General features: G+C 48.9%; 2 protein-coding genes across 2 annotated transcripts in view; one reads left to right on the top strand and one right to left on the bottom strand.

Annotated features, from left to right (window-relative positions):
• Positions 1–7,962, bottom strand: part of TMEM104 (transmembrane protein 104) — a 40,571-nt gene extending 32,609 nt beyond the window's left edge. Inside the window, exons 1-5 of the mRNA XM_074160285.1 lie at positions 7,918–7,962; positions 5,830–5,951; positions 3,794–3,875; positions 2,767–2,866; positions 2,282–2,362 (exon numbers count right to left, since the gene is read on the bottom strand). Coding sequence (XP_074016386.1) covers positions 2,282–2,362; positions 2,767–2,866; positions 3,794–3,875; positions 5,830–5,951; positions 7,918–7,962 — 430 coding nt within the window. The remainder of the gene's footprint in view (positions 1–2,281; positions 2,363–2,766; positions 2,867–3,793; positions 3,876–5,829; positions 5,952–7,917) is intronic.
• Positions 7,963–9,558: 1,596 nt separating this feature from the next.
• Positions 9,559–14,443, top strand: NAT9 (N-acetyltransferase 9). The gene is made up of 7 exons (XM_074160125.1): positions 9,559–9,610; positions 10,122–10,208; positions 10,992–11,101; positions 12,032–12,172; positions 12,395–12,454; positions 12,622–12,716; positions 12,810–14,443. Exons 2-7 carry the CDS (start codon positions 10,132–10,134, stop codon positions 12,954–12,956), a joined length of 630 nt encoding a protein of 209 aa, XP_074016226.1. The 5' UTR covers positions 9,559–9,610; positions 10,122–10,131; the 3' UTR covers positions 12,957–14,443.
• The last annotated feature ends 916 nt before the right edge of the window (positions 14,444–15,359 follow it).

Genomic DNA, 15,359 nt, shown 5'->3' with positions numbered 1-15,359 from the left:
AGATTCAAATCCTGTCAGATTGTTGAAAATAAAAATCAGTCAAGAGAAAGGAGCAGAGAACTCGCCAGAAATGAGAGGCTTTGAGGTCTATCGCAAAGCTTCCACCAGCCTTCCCTCTGAAAACTGTAAATCCCTCAGACACCTTGGGTTTGGATGTGTACTTTGTACATTGTGAGCAAACCCCCACCCAGACATTTGCTAGCTGTGAAACTGCAGAGGTTGGTGCTTGCAGCTGGGAATTCCCAAGTGTGGCCCAGTTTCCTAGCCCTAGGCAGTAGCAACTGGTCACCGAGCAACTGCCTTTATTGAAGACCTTTCTGTGCAACTGTCAGAAGGAAGCACTTCGGCAAGGATCTGCAGAGGGAGGTACCCGTCTCTTCTCTCTGCAACCACTCAGCAGACCAGAGGGTGTCTCTGAACTAGGACTCAGCAACAGTATAAGGACGGAGCCTCATTGCTGAGCACAGGGGAAGGGAAAGCAGCAAATGAGTTACAGCTGCCCCAGACCGTTCACTCTGCAAACCTCATCTCATCTGGAAGTCACAAGTTGTTTCAAGCTACAGTCTGCGGCTCTTCCAGCTGCGTTCATGCAGAGAGATTCATCCCTGTGCACTGGGCCGAGTAGGTCCTGGGAGGATCCCTAACACAGAAATCAGATAATTCTGGCTAAAGCAACATTAAGAAGAGGGATTAAGATTTATAGTCCTAAGCAGTTTATATCACTTCGCTAGGAAGCGTACCTCCATGCCTGTCGGGAGAGAGGACATGCATTTCCAGCACCCTCTACTGGCTGAGCAGCAGCCAGCATCAAGGCAGAGAGGTCTAGAAGACAACTGCCCCACATCTGAGGGGCCTGAGGGGTCATTTCCATCTCCCCCTGTGAAGCAAAGGCCTTCTAAAACTTGTTTATGGGAGCACTCTGCCTCCTGTGATCCCCCAGCCCTCCTGCAGCTGAACAGGCTTCTACAGCTGAACACTCGGCAACACTGCTAAGCTCTGTTATACGGTGCTTGCTCTCAAAGCACTTCCCAAATATCACTCACCAGAGGATGATCGAGGGCCGGGGAAGTGTTCACGGTGTTTTACAGACAGCAAAGCACACAAGCAAGAAAACTTGCTGAAAGTGAGAGCAACCCAGTGCTAGAGGTAAGACTAGGAACAAGACGCTCCGAGTCTCCAACCCACACTCGCATCACCTCTCCTCTTCTATGACTAGAAAAGCGGCAGCCTGATCCAAGGCGGATTATTTTGATAGTAATAAGTCATTTAAATCTAAGAAGGCCCAGAAGAGGCACAGGGAAGTTAAAAAAAGTTCTCAATTGGACTTTAAAATGAGCAATAATATAATTCACAGAATCTTCATTCCTTAAGGCCATCTGTCCTTCAAAGGCAAGTCTTACATTGGCATGAAGCTGATGTAATGTAATGGAAAAAACCAGCCCATCGCGTCTTTGTAAGGTGGCCAGCGAGCGAGAGAAAATGTCACTTTCCACAAGAAATGGGGCCTGACAGGCTCAAAACTGCACAACCATGGTGTCTGATGATTTTCTGGCTCTGCACAGCATTTCAAATGTACTGTTTTCCCAGTTTCAGAATACCTAACACTGTAGTTTGCATTTCTATCATATGCAGCAATGGATATGGCGTTATTGCAGTACAGTTACAAGTTTTTTCCCTGGCATACAAGAGATTTAAAAGCAAAAAGACAAGACATCTGCCTATCATATGCACACCAGGGACTCTTCCAGCAGTTCACATCCCAGCAGCTCTCTTGGTGACTCCCCAGACACAGGCAATTCTCAGAAGCTCTCCCCAGAAGTCTCTCCCCTTCAACCTGATACTTACAGGGTTCAGGGAAGCCCAAACACCTTATTTTCAAATGCTACAACCAAGATGGAACTAGCGAACACTCAGCTGGGCTCTACTGCTTTAGACAGGGAAGATCAGAGGATAGAAGCGATTCCGAGTTAGGTTAAGGGCAGTGGAAAAGGCACCAACTTACACTGGGCTCATAACCTGCAGTATTTTGGCTAGTTCTGCTATGACCACAGCACCCTCTCCTTCATGCAGATTCCAGGCCACGTGGCCCATAAACACTCTTTCTAGAAACACAACATAAGGGGATGACTGCAGTCCACAGAGAGTAGGAATGATGTTTCTGGGTGTAATCATCACAAACTCAGGATGCAAACCCACACTGAGAAGCATGCAAACTTAAGGAAGAGCCATACACAACATGCAGGGGGACCTGAAGGGACTTCTGAAAATGTGAATCACTTACCTTTATTGAAGAACATAGAAGCCATCTGGCCCATTTCCACTCTCTCAGTGATTTCAAAGATATTGGGTGAACCACGTCTCTCTGTAAGTTGAAAATGACAAGTGTTTCAACAAGTCCCTCTAATAAACCCAGAGGCCAGACTATCTGAACACGCTCAAGAAGCTCTAACAACAGTTTGAATGAGGGTATGTATGACTCCAGAGCTGCAGAGTCACTGGTCCAATTACTCTGCTGAAGTTTATTTAAAAGTGTTTTCAAAGTAAGATGTTCTCATCTTAGTGACCTAGAAGGAAAAGATCTTTATCAGACTGTAGAAGGTGAACTGAATTCTCAATGAGTCTTATCTCGCAAATGCTAAGGAATTTGGGATGTGAACGTGTGGAATTGAGGGTGAAATGGACAGAAGAGTCCTGCTCCGCTTGCTAGAGCCCACTGTCTGCAAAGAAGAGGTCTCAGATCCAGTGAAAACTGAACTGGGTACTTACGAACTGACAGGATAGGTCGTGTCTCTGCTCGCTCGTAGCCATCATGGAGGAGTACATCACTGTCAGATACTCCAGAGGAAGAATCCTCATCTTCATCATCCTCCTGGAATTAAAGACCAGACCGCTGCTGGGATATCTGCTACACACAGTACAGGCTGTGGCACCACCAGTGTCACACTCCCACTTCCAGAAACTCAAACAAAGGTCCCAAACAGGGATGGGCAGGACATGCAACCAAAGGCAATACCAGGGAGCCCTTGACCCAGGCTTGGGACGCTGTGGAGAGCAGAAGAGGGCACTACCAAAGCAGGCTAAAGTCAGTGACAGGCTCTGCTGTCCTAGCAGCTCACACATACTGCAACAGTGTCAAATTCATGCAGTGATATGTGCCACAAGGAAGTTAAACTTCTGATAGATCTGCAGAACTGGTGAAAAAACCCCACATGTATATAGTCTTAGCCAGTCAGAACAGACACTTCCACCTCATAACTCCAACCCACTAACATACAGGCAGGGATCTAAATCAGTGCAAACAATTATGCCTTTGCGCTGATCCAGAAAAACCACTAAAGCCAGGATCCAAGAAGCCAGAAGTATATTTTACAGCAAGGACTGTCCACTCCCTGGGATACAGCCCAAGTGGCAGCAAGGACATTCCAGCTTGTCCCAGTTAAGTGACCTGAGATCAGTAAGGATTTATAGACCTCAGCGTACTCCAAATGGCACCGATATATTGGCTGCCACCTCTCCACGTTCACCAAGCAGCGCTTCTGGGCAAGGAGAGCACAATCAGTGAGAAATGTGAACAGCACAAGAGATTTTTCAAAGCAGGAGCAGAAAATCCTGTCTTTAATGAGCAACCCTACAAGGAACCAACAGCCATGTTTTATATGGCAAATTAAGTACAGTAGAAATTTATTCCTTTAGAGTTACAAGTGAGGCAAGGCAAAGATGCAGAGGAATTTCAGGCAAGTCCTACAGGATAAAAGAACAAGAAAAAAAATGGAAAATTAAACCCCACACAAACCTTGTGTTTTTCCATTCTCTTCCATCGCAGCTGGGCATTCGCAGCAGCCATGGCTTCTACCACAAAGGTTGTAGTCATATAGCTAGAGAGAGAAATTCAATTGATACCAATAGTAGTTAAGAACTATCACTGCACAGAGATGGAGAATTATTCTCATCTGTTTATAGAAGCAAAGAAACAAACCAAAACAACCTTTTCACCAACTCCTTCCCCCCCCTGCAGTTTTGGTACAGTGTTTCATCTCAATTTGCTGCTTCTTTCTGTCCTTGAGATTGAGGTGTTCAAGCAGACCACAAAATGCAGTAAAATATAAGAGACCTTCAGATATAAAAAAACCACTTCAGATACCTATAAGGCACCTCCCTAGCGTTTCTATGGATTGAAGGTGGCAAGAGGACCCTCCTCTTTCTAGGGCCTTGGACTAACACAGTAATATTGTGAAGCTTGTCTATTAGTGTCTGTGGCAAAGGTACTGTGGTCCCTTAAAGAATCTTATAAATGGCATCAGAAGCAAAGCAGCGACAGAAGACCATGGGGCAGATAACACGTGCATGCAAATATACTTCGCTAAAGGTCAGGGAAAAAGCTGCCCAGGGAGACAGCAAGAGCCACCAGTGGAAGGAATATCATTATCTCAGCTAAAAACAGTACTATAACAAGAAAAACCCCACAACCTCAAAATCAATCTTATTTAAGGCTTTAAGTGGTTTCTCACTGCTTCAGGAACTGGACTCCTTTATCAAGCTCAAATGAGAGATTAGTTTTGCAAGAATAAAAGCAAGCAGCCCTGTCCTGAGGCACATGTGGCAATTTCTGCATAGACTTTTCTTGCGCGGAAGGGTCCCCAGCAGGCAGAAGGAAGTCACAAGCACTGGAAAAAAAAAAACACAACAGGGCAACGCAGCTCCCAAGGCACGTAGCACTTTGAGCTGTGTTTTCTCAATTTAAGCCGGTGCAGTTTTGGAGGCTTGTGCTCTTCTGCTGACCTTGAAGGATCATCTGCTGGTGCTGAGTTTCACAGACTTAATTTACACTTTTGAACTAATATATCTAAAAGGAACTGCTTCCAAAGCTCCCAGTTGCTGGTGGTCCCACAGTTTACATTTTGTCAAGCCTTTGCGGCATACAGCTTTGAGGTGGGGAACTTACAAGCATCACTACAGTCAGTACTGGCCGTACAGCACCTCTGCATAGCAGCACCTAACAACCCGAAAAGCACTGCCTCCAAATCAAAGGCACATTCAGGCTGACAGAGCTGGTTACCAACATGACAGGAACTTCTAAATTTCATTCTTACAAACAGCAGGAAGGGATTTTGTTTTACTTTGTTTTAAAAGCAAGCAAGAAGCAAGCAGGGATTCACAGTCCCTCAGAAGACGGCAATTCTATTTATATCTACTTAGACATCAGTGCTGTATCAACAGCCTTCAGCTCCACCTGCTGCTCCAGCAAGGAGACATCTGGGCAGAAGCTCATAGCCAGTCAGCGTGAAAATCGTGAGAGCAGCTCCAAGGTCTCAAGCAGCAAAGGTGCGTGAGGGGAGTAAGACCGGCCTGGCCACACAGTAATTTGTTTTCCTGACACACTTGCAGCTGCCCAGGGCATTACCTGAAGCCAAGAGAAAACTAACACACCAGATCTGCACCACATCTGCAAGTCACAAGGCAGAGAAATGAACCTGTGTCAGCTGTGACTTGGTTAGTGTTTGGGGAACCGATCCGTGACAGAGGCAAGCTTGGGATGTATCCGCAGGGAGGACAGTGTCAAAAAAAGGAAGCTGGGAGAAAGGTCCCAGAATACTCTGGACTAGAGAAAACATCTTTCCCATCAGTCAGGAGACAGGATGTAGCACCATACTGCTGGCAGTCAGAAAATGCCTCCAAATAAGGTCTACAGGCAACACAGCTGCAGAGACCAACACTCAAGCAGCAGAGGGACAGGATCACTCAGAAAAGCAGCAATAATCTTAGCACTGTCCTTACAACTCCACCCGGCTGAACCCCCCAGCCCCCTAAAGACATGTACTCACATCCTACCTCATAAATCCCAGGAACATCAGGAGAACGAGGCTGACGAGCCACCCTGCTGTTGCAAAGGCCTTTGGCATGGTTAAGGCTCCTGTCCCCACGATGAGGTTGAACATGTAAACCAGACCAACCTGCAATCATCCACATCATCCAACGTGAGAGTTTGCAACTGTGCCAGAGATCATCCAAGACACCTCACATGCACACTGATTCAAGTGAAGAGAGCAATCTTTGAGCAAGCCCATGCTAGGAATGAATATAGGAGCGGACAGGTAACCAAAGTGAACAAAGTGAGTGTCAGCACAACTCCAGAGAAACTGATATTCCTCTCCATTTTTCAATTTTATTTTTTTATTTTCTTTCCAACTTTTAAAGTTAGAAAGCACATGAGCTTTTTGTTTGTTTGTTTTCAAATCCTTCTACCAGAAGAGTCTACACTGTGGGCTGGGGTCTCTCCTTATTTTCTGATCTGAAGCTATGTGGTTATGACTACGTACATGAGTTACAGTTAAGATCCTCTTGTTGTTCTTTACTCTTAATCAAGCAGGAAATATCCAAACAGAATTCTAATTCAAAGCCTGCTTGACATTTTACCAGCAGGCAGCTGAGCACACTCTGAAGAAGGGATTTTATTTCTGGAAGGGAAAGGATTTTATCCCCTCTGGCAATGAGCTTTTTTCTGCCCAGGGGCAAAAGATAACTGTGCACCTGGATAGGGACGCTACCCGCCCCCAGACTATAAACTTAGCTGAATCCAAGATCAAAAATTGCCCCAAAGTTGGTTTTGGGTTTTTTTTATATATATAGGTCAGAATCTCTCTAGAGGAGAGCCACTGAAGAACTGTGTCCGAGAACACTTTTCTGGGTGTGGAGCAATTAATATCAGGAGAACTATTCCCCAGAGACCCTGTGAGCACTCCTGCCCTACATTCACTGACACAAGCACAGTAAATTCATCTTTTGATGAGTCTCCCAGAAGGATGAAAAAAATAAATATATAAATCAGCCATTGCACCTTGCAGGAAAGTTCTTTTCATTCAGCTGGCAGAGCTGTCATTCCCTGAGCACAACTCAAGTGCCCAGGGCCATGACTCACTCTTCAGTGAAGGACTCTTGAAAGAAAACCTCAGGTGATTTTCCTTGACTTTGGTCAAGTAGACGGAGATGAGAATGGTGCCCGTGTAGTCAGTCTGGCTAGACATCTTCAGGGAAAGAGTCATAGCCTTTGAGACTAGACTTCAAGAAATTCATGCAACGTTAACATAACAACGTAAGAGCAGGTGACACTAATCCTTTACAGTCCAGACGTCCCCATTACTGTCTTGTTCTCTATTTTCTCAGTTGTGACCTATTTCTGCAGCCTAATAACCAGTTCTTCTAAATTCAATCCTTAACACAGGGATGAAAGTTTTAAAGTATTTGAAAGCCAACACACAGATTTCAGGACTGGTTCTATATTTAGTGAGTTCACTTCAGAAAAAAAAATAAGATGTTTGCAAAGCGCTGTTTTTAAGAGCTGACATTATATGAACACCCATGGCTATAAAAACCAGTATTTCCAGTAACGTGGTAAAGCAGTAATTGGCTCTGAAATTTTACAGGTCACCACAATACAAGGAAGAAACATCTTGATTACTGGTTACAAGTGAAGTGGTTTAAAACAAATTACTACAACAGCTACAAATAAGTAAACTTTATATAACATTTCCCTCTGAATTTCTTAAAGCCAAAAAAGAGAAGCAAAACGGGACAGTTTCCATGTCCCAATCCCTGCTGTTTATGGGAGCTTCAAGTAACAATTTGGGTTGATGGAAACATTGACAAAAGGTAAGGAAAGTGGATAGAAGGATGCAAGAGTATGAAGCTCTTTTTAACACTTTTAGAACTATTCCTTAAGCAGACATTGTCCCTTTACAGTATATAGAGTTATTTGTGATGTGAAAAAAACCCCAACAAGTACTAAGCATTTTTAAGTACCTTTGACCTCCATCATCTCTTGAAACACTGAGGCTATGTCCATGGGGAAGCAGGAAATGAAAACATGTTGTAAAAAGAGGTTTTTTGCTTGCGAGCAAAGCCACAAACAGCAGTACTTACGTAGGGAGAGTAAAGCTCTCCTGTGTCAGTAATGCCACCAGCCATGTTGAAGATGGGGGCGGGGGGGGGTGCTCAGAGCAAAGCGAGGAGGGTGTTCTCAACTTCTATTGCCTTTAACCTAGGGAAGCATCATAAAGTTTGTGTTAGCTTTGTCGGAAAGAGGAGGAACTCAGGAGTCAGTTTTTGGACATCGGTCTTCTAATATTTGAACAAAAGAGGATTTCAGCAGGATCTTGCACTTCGGACAGATATACCCCACTCACCAGCAGCACTTGGTTCAATATTCTACTCAAAAGTTCTCGTACCTGTTAAACTAGTTTAAAAGTAACCAAAAGGCTCTGCCTTTCCACAGCACGCGATGACCAAACTTCACCTTCTTCAAACAGCCAGAGGGGCTGTTTCAGACGCTAAAAGCTTAAGAGGAAGAATGCCTGCCTTGGGGATGATCTCATACTGCTGCTTCTCACACAACTACTACTCTTAGACAGCACGTGCCTCCTGCTGTAAAAAAGCTGTAAAAAAACAACCTAAAACCAGCCTACAGTCTCTCATCATAATCTCGAGTGAAGCAATCAGCAGGCAAACGAAAATACTGGACCTATAAAAAAACCCAAGAAGTTTTGTTACATGTACCAACGTTTCCAAAGCAGAATTATTTAGGGAACTTCACATTGTCTTAGAAAAACTACAGGCAAGTGGAAGAACCCAAGTGTTCTGAAAGTTTTCCGAGTATATAAATAATTAGGCATAGCTGAATTGTTTAAGAGCTCTACCAAATTTCATCTACGTATGCTCCCACTTAGCCACACCAACTAGGACAAATCCTCAGCACAAACTTCGCAAGCTCAAAGCACTACTCAAAAACCCAAACGGCTCGTAAGCTCACACCCGGTCACACCAGCTGACAGAAGTGACTCCGGCAGCAGAGCTCACCCTGGCCACAACCAGCCCAGCCCTCAGAAGAAGGGGCCAAACATCACCTTTTACAACAGACCTCGACTCACACCCCTGGGGCCAACCCCAAGAAGCCAAGAGGAAGCAGCACGACCAGGGGCACAAGGACACCGTCCTTCTGCGGGGCACCCACCCCAGCCCGGGAGGGGCCCTACCCCAGGGCCTGCAGCCCACCAAGACCTCCAGAGCCCCCCGGGGGCCTGCTCCCCAGCTGGCTGCGCTATTCGCCCAACCCGCCCTCCCAGGGGAAACCTCCCGCCCCGTCGATGCCCCCCATGGCCCAGGGGCCTTCTTCCCCCGCCGGGGCCTCGTCGCTCCAGCCCACCACCGCCGCCCCACACTGGGACCCCCCGCAGGCCTGGCCTGGCCTCGCCTACGGGACAAGCCCCCAGGACTCACCCCGCGCTTTACCCTCACGGGGATCCCCCCCCAGTACCTCATCGGCGGCGGCTCGTGCCGGCAGCCCCGCCTCTTTTCTCGTGGGAGGGGGGGGGGGAGGACACTTACAGCGCACGCGCCGCCCACCGAGGCCCTTCCGCGCACGTGACCGGCTCCCGGGACGCGGCGGGGCGGGGCGGGGGCGGGGCGAATGCGCGGGCCGCGATTGGGCGCCGCAGTCACGTGCGCACCGCTCGGGGCGGGGAAGGAGAAGGGGCGGGACAATGACGCCTGCGCCGCTCGGGGCGGGGAGGTGGGCGGGGCTCTGCGCATGAGCGGAAGGGCGCCGCGGCGGGAAGAGGTTTGCTCTGGTATCGGGGACCCCTCGGGCCTGCGGCTCCCCTCAGCCCCAGGGGTCCCCTCAGGCCCCCGATCTCCCCTCAGGCCCCGATCACCTCTCAGGCCCAGCATTTCCCCTCAGGTCGTGTTCCCCCCTCAGGCCCCCGTTTCCCCCTCAGGCCCCCGTTTCCCCCTCAGGCCCCGGATCTTCCCCCAGCCCCGTGTTTCCCCGAGGCCCGAGGTGTGTGAGAGGAAGGTTGCTCCACCACCATCTGAGTCACAAAGTGCTAAGTGGCGTCTGTCAGGGCAGACCCCCGGCCGCTGTTGGACCCCGAGGGCACTCAGCACTGATAAAGCCCTGCCCTGGGTAGGGGGGGGAGGAAGGAGGATGCGGGAATGTTGCTGTGTGGGGGATTGGTATGAGCTGGGGCCTGTCCACACAGTGAGAGTGGCCTCCACTGGCTCCCGGGGGTGCTGTCCCATCCCTTGGCCTTGCTGGAGACAGCAAGTGGGGTGTTCCATCTCTCTCTCAGTGCACAGGCCATGAAGATTAACCAGAACACTGTGCTGCAAGGACAGAGGGTGACCCTGGTGCCATACACATCTGCACACGTGCCTCGGTATGTGGCTTCTGTCTTCCTCTGATACTCTACACTGTCTGCTTCACTCCTCTTTTTAAAGGAGGCATGGTGTTCAGAAAGGGTGTTGGCTTGAGAGCTGCAGGGCCCTCTTTCCCCTGGGAGCCATGCAGCTGAAAGTGCACTCATAGAAAGGCAATCAGTTTTGCCCTCCATGCCCTGTAGCAGCGTCCCTGGCAGGTCTGTGCTCTTTGCTGACAAAGAGAACTTCATCTGTGCCCCTATGGCCCCATGGAAAGGGAAATACCTGTCTGTGAGTGAAGCGCTGACAGTTCTCTTGTTCATTGATACCTTTCCCTAATGACAGTGGAAGAGCAAAACTTCAATGCGTAAAGCCAGATGGATATTTGATAAATTAGAAGCAGGCCTGCAGGCAGTTTGTAAAGTGCTGGCCTGGGCAGCTGCAGCCTCAGCACAAAGATGCCAGTATTAGTCACTTCGTCAGTGCATGAAAGATGCTGTATCAATCTCAATTGGGATAAAATGCACCAGAACTCAATGCTCAGTACTTTTAAAAACATCATTTGCATCAGGCACTCTTCAAAGAAAGCTACAGGATGGACAAACTTGCTAAATTTCCATGGAGAACACCAATTCCTGTGTTAGATAAGGGAGAGAGGCTTGTGGATACTTTTAAGTTGCCTTGAATGGCAGGCTAGTGTTTCCAGAACTGGTTTATGACAGTCTGATTCTCAGAGCACTTGTGGAAATCAGACTGTGATGCTGTAGCTCAGGCAGTGATTTGGTTCTGGGTCCTGTTGTCAGGTACCATGAGTGGATGCAGTCGGAGGAGCTGCAGCGCCTCACCGCCTCGGAACCACTCAGCCTGGAGCAGGAGTATGAGATGCAGCGCAGCTGGCGGGACGACGCAGACAGTGAGGATCTTAGAACATTTTCTAAGGGTGGGTGGGTGGGAGTGGTGAGCAGGTCCCTTCTGTCCTGTAAAGGGCCCACAATGGGCTGAGAGCGCCTGGTGAGCAAGCTGTATTTGTTGAAGCAGAGGGGATGTGAGACCTTTTACAACAGTAGCTTTGAACTGGCTTTCTGTTTATAGCTGGTATATGCTCAGGGAAGTAGAGAGTGTCCGAGGATGTTAGTGTCCTTTTTATGTACACAGTTTTTCAAAGTTTACAGATATTTACATCCCACAGCATTATCTGCTGAGCTGCTGCTGCATGGTCAACACTCACCAGGTCTGATCATCGTAAAAAGGTGGAAGGGGGTTGTATTTTTCCTTGAGAAATCGAATGACTTTATAATTACCTGGTTGAGGTGTGCTGACTGAATTGGTTCCCTGGCTCTCCTACAGGTAATAATTCACTGCCCATAAAAGCCTGGTAGAAATATAGTGAGCTGCAAAATACTGAGGCTGGCAAAGACCTCAGTCTGGAACATTTGTCTTAGCTGGCATTAAAAGTCTTACTAAAAGCAAAAATAATATGGACTAGGTGAATCATCAGGTCTCAGTCTCTTGTGCACCAAACAATTCTTTGCCCAAACTTGCTGCAGAGCAAGACAAGGCTGGGACATCTCAGTCATAGGGTGAAAGTTTTCACGCTCCTTAAATAGGCTGTTTCTAGTCTTAGTGTCTACGTCACCCTCACAACGGGTTTTTCAGAATATTTCTTATATTTCTTGGGATGTGAGCAGGCACACCTGGCACAGGAGGCCTAATTATTAGCTCTTCCTCACCGTTAATATGTGGAAGCTGTTTTTCCTCTGTCCATTGCATGCCTTTAATTTCATCCTTCAGTAATCTGTGAATAATTCTCAGCATGCCCTGAAGACGTTTTTGTTTTCCCCAGAGTGCACCTTCATTGTGCTGGACACGCAGCGGTGGTCTGGGCAGGCGTGTGCGGATGAGGACTGCATGGTGGGGGACGTCAATCTCTTCCTCACCGACGCTGAGGATCCGACTTTGGGCGAGATTGAAATTATGATCGCAGGTCAAGTTCTGCTTTGTAGCTTGCACCTTTGTCGCTGTGGCTAAAGCCAGCTGCAGACAGATGTTACATACAGCAGCTTTTTATTCTCATTGCTTTGCCATGGCTCTTCAGCCCTGATCAGCATCCTTTGCTGGTCCAGCTCACAGTCTCTTCTGAAAAGCATCCAGCATGGCAGGTTTGTCTGGATAACTGGATACTGACTTCTGTGGCGCTCTCTTTCAGAGCCCAGCTACCGAGGCAGAGGGTTTGGCAAGGAGGCAACTCTGATGATGATGTCCTATGGTAAGGGTGGCTCAGCACATGGGAACGGGAGTACAGTTGGGATATTCCTAGTGATACAGACAGGGCAGTAAGGGATGTATGTGCCCCAGAAATTGGAGTCCTGTCCTTTCATAGATGTGGTAGATGAGCAGGTAATGGAAATGCTTCTCTTTTGGTTTCTTTTGCAGGAGTGAGAAACCTGGGGATCACCAAATTTGAGGCTAAGATTGGTCAGGAAAATGAAGCCAGTATCTGCATGTTCAAAAAGCTTCATTTTAAGGAGGTGCGGTAACCACAGCCTGTCTCCTACCCAGAGAACGTGAGTAGCATTGGCCCTGTGACCAGTACTGAGTTGCTTTTCCTCTGTATGATACAGGTTGCTGTGAACAGCGTTTTCCAAGAGGTGACGCTGAGGCTGGATGTTAGTGACCAGGAGAGACGGTGGCTCCTGGAACAGACAAATCACGTGGAAGAGAAGAGCTATGTTGAACCGAAGCTGCCAGCTGGGGTGCCGGAGACCTGACAGACACATCCAGACACGGGCCTGGTTTCCAGGGAGGAGCAGGACGCTGCTGCCAGGTCTGGCTGTGGAGGACACCAGTGAGCTAATGCTGCACTTAACTGTTCTCATCTGTCTCCTTTGAGTACTTTGTCATCATGTCAACTTCGCACCTTGTTGCATCAGCCAGGAATACTGCCTGAAATTTGGACCTGGAGAACAGCCACTAATTCACAGGCTGGACCAGGAATGACTGTAACCTTAACATGCTGTTCCAGCAGAGCCTAAAATCACCAGCAGTTAATTGATTCCTGGTGTGACCAGTTTCTGGACAAGCAGCACCCACTGTTCTTTCTTCCGCTGCCCATAGAGCAGGATTCATCAGCTCAACAGAGGCAGTCTCAGTGCGCTGGTAGCTCAGTCTGTCTTCTCTTGAATAAAAACGCTGACAAAAATCTGAGGTTTTCCCAGAGCTGTCTGGGAGCAGTGTGGCTCGGCTGCTCGCTTTGGCTGCTGAAAGGGTGGTTAGAAGTTGTAAAGCACAGCAGAGATTCTTTGAACCCTATTTTTCTGGGGTGTGGTGGGCTGCAGGGAGGATGCTGCTGGGTCCTGGAAGTGAGCAGCTCAGGTGTGGGTCAGCACAACCAAAGGGCAAGTGATGAAAATTATTGATATCAGCCAACCGAGAGTGGAGCAGAGCAGAGCCTCACCACGACGGCTGCGTAACAGGGGGAACCGGCAGCTGCCAGAGGCTGCTGAGACAAAACCCCATGCTGAGTTTCGGGACCGTGCTTTGGCACGCTGCTGCCTGTTAAAGAGTGTGGACCTGGAAACCTCAGGCCATCAGTGAAGGGATACTGCACGTCGTTTTACCAGGCTGCTTTTATGAAAAGTAAGGAGGAGGAGAACGCAACTGAAAGGAGATAACATTAGTGATCCCTGTCTTCAAGGAGCTCAGGACTTGCTCTGCTGGGCCAGGAGGCTCCTTTCGCTGCTCTTCGGTACGATGAACGTGGCGGGGGGGGTGAAATCTTACTGGGGACAGATGTATTTAGGGGAGGAGTTGGCCAGCCGGCTTCCGCTGTGCTGTTTATGAGATCTGTTGCTGAAGAAGAGGCACTTGCCTGACTCCCACTGGACAGACTGTTTAACGCAGTTGTTTAGCCTGACCTCCCCTGCCCAAGGCAGTGTGCTCGCCGCAGCAGGGAAGCTCGCTAAGAGGAGAGGACAGAAGGTAAGGAGGATAACTGACGCTCCTGCGTGTTTTCCCACTGCAATAGCAGCTGTAATGGCTAATTCTAGACCAGAAGTTATTTGTTCCAATTGCAAAGTATCGGGTAATAGCTTTCAGATTTGCCCAGGGGTGTTTTTATCAGAGACTGGTAGGCTGTGGAATTTTTACTGTTGCTGTGCCCGTATTTTTAGGGCCTGGGGGTTTTAGTTTTCCAATTTTAGTTCATTTAAATGCATTATTCCTGTGACTAATATTAAAACCAAGTGTGGGAACAGCGTATCGTGGTATTTTAAACAGCAAGCATTTAGTGTGGATTTAGTTGTAGGGAAAGCTTCATGCGGTAATAAAGTGAAGAGCGGCTCTACTTGCAGCTGGGATTACCATGACGAGGGCTGCTAATCCTCGTGCTCTTTGTCACCTGCTGCAGGCAGGGATGGATTTTGTCCCCCAGAACGAGATTTGCAGAACCCACCGGGTGAACTGCTCCTTCCGTGGAGCTTTTCACCCCTCTGCCGGCAGAGCAAGGTCAGACTGGCAGGAGAGATGTAGCTGGGGTGGGATTTGCTCCCCTAAAAAGTGACCAAGGTGGGAAAAAATAATTTCTTTTAACCTCTGCCAGGGCTGAGGGGGGGGCACAGCAAAACCGTGCAGCCCTCCCCGGCCCTGCTGCGGCTCCCCGTGCCCGGCCGGTTGCTCTGGAGCCGGCGAGCTCCCGGCTTGGCATCCCCAGTCCCCCGGCAACGCCAGCGCGCTCCCCCGCCTCCGTGGGCGGCTGGGAAAAGCCTTTGCCCTGGCAACCTGAAACAAAGTTGGGTCTGTCCCGGAGCCACAGCCCTTCCCCGGGCTGAGGGGGGCAAAACCCGGCAGGGCTCAACCAAGGATCCCACAGGGAACCAGTCCCCAGGCTCTGACCAGGCAAAAAGGCAAAGGATGTGCCTGGTACTGGTCGGGTGCCCCCACTCCTGCCCCGCATGGGCAGCCCCAGCTCACGGCATCACACTCCATCCCAGGCAGGGACATCCTGCTGTCCCCAAAGGGGTGAGGGTGGGAAAGGAGGGGACAGGGGCTTACCTCTGCTCAGCAGCGCCGCTGCAGAGGACACAACTTTGGAGGATGAGGCAGGTTGAAATGGGCTCCCCCCGCCCCAGCTTCCAGGGAGGAGTGACATGCATGTTCCCCGCAGAGCTGGTGGC

Source organism: Numenius arquata, chromosome 17, assembly GCF_964106895.1.
Source record: "Numenius arquata chromosome 17, bNumArq3.hap1.1, whole genome shotgun sequence".
Taxonomy (NCBI): Eukaryota; Metazoa; Chordata; class Aves; order Charadriiformes; family Scolopacidae; genus Numenius; species Numenius arquata.
The sequence above is the reverse complement of the archived record's forward strand: the minus strand, read 5'-3'. Positions and strand labels throughout refer to the sequence as shown.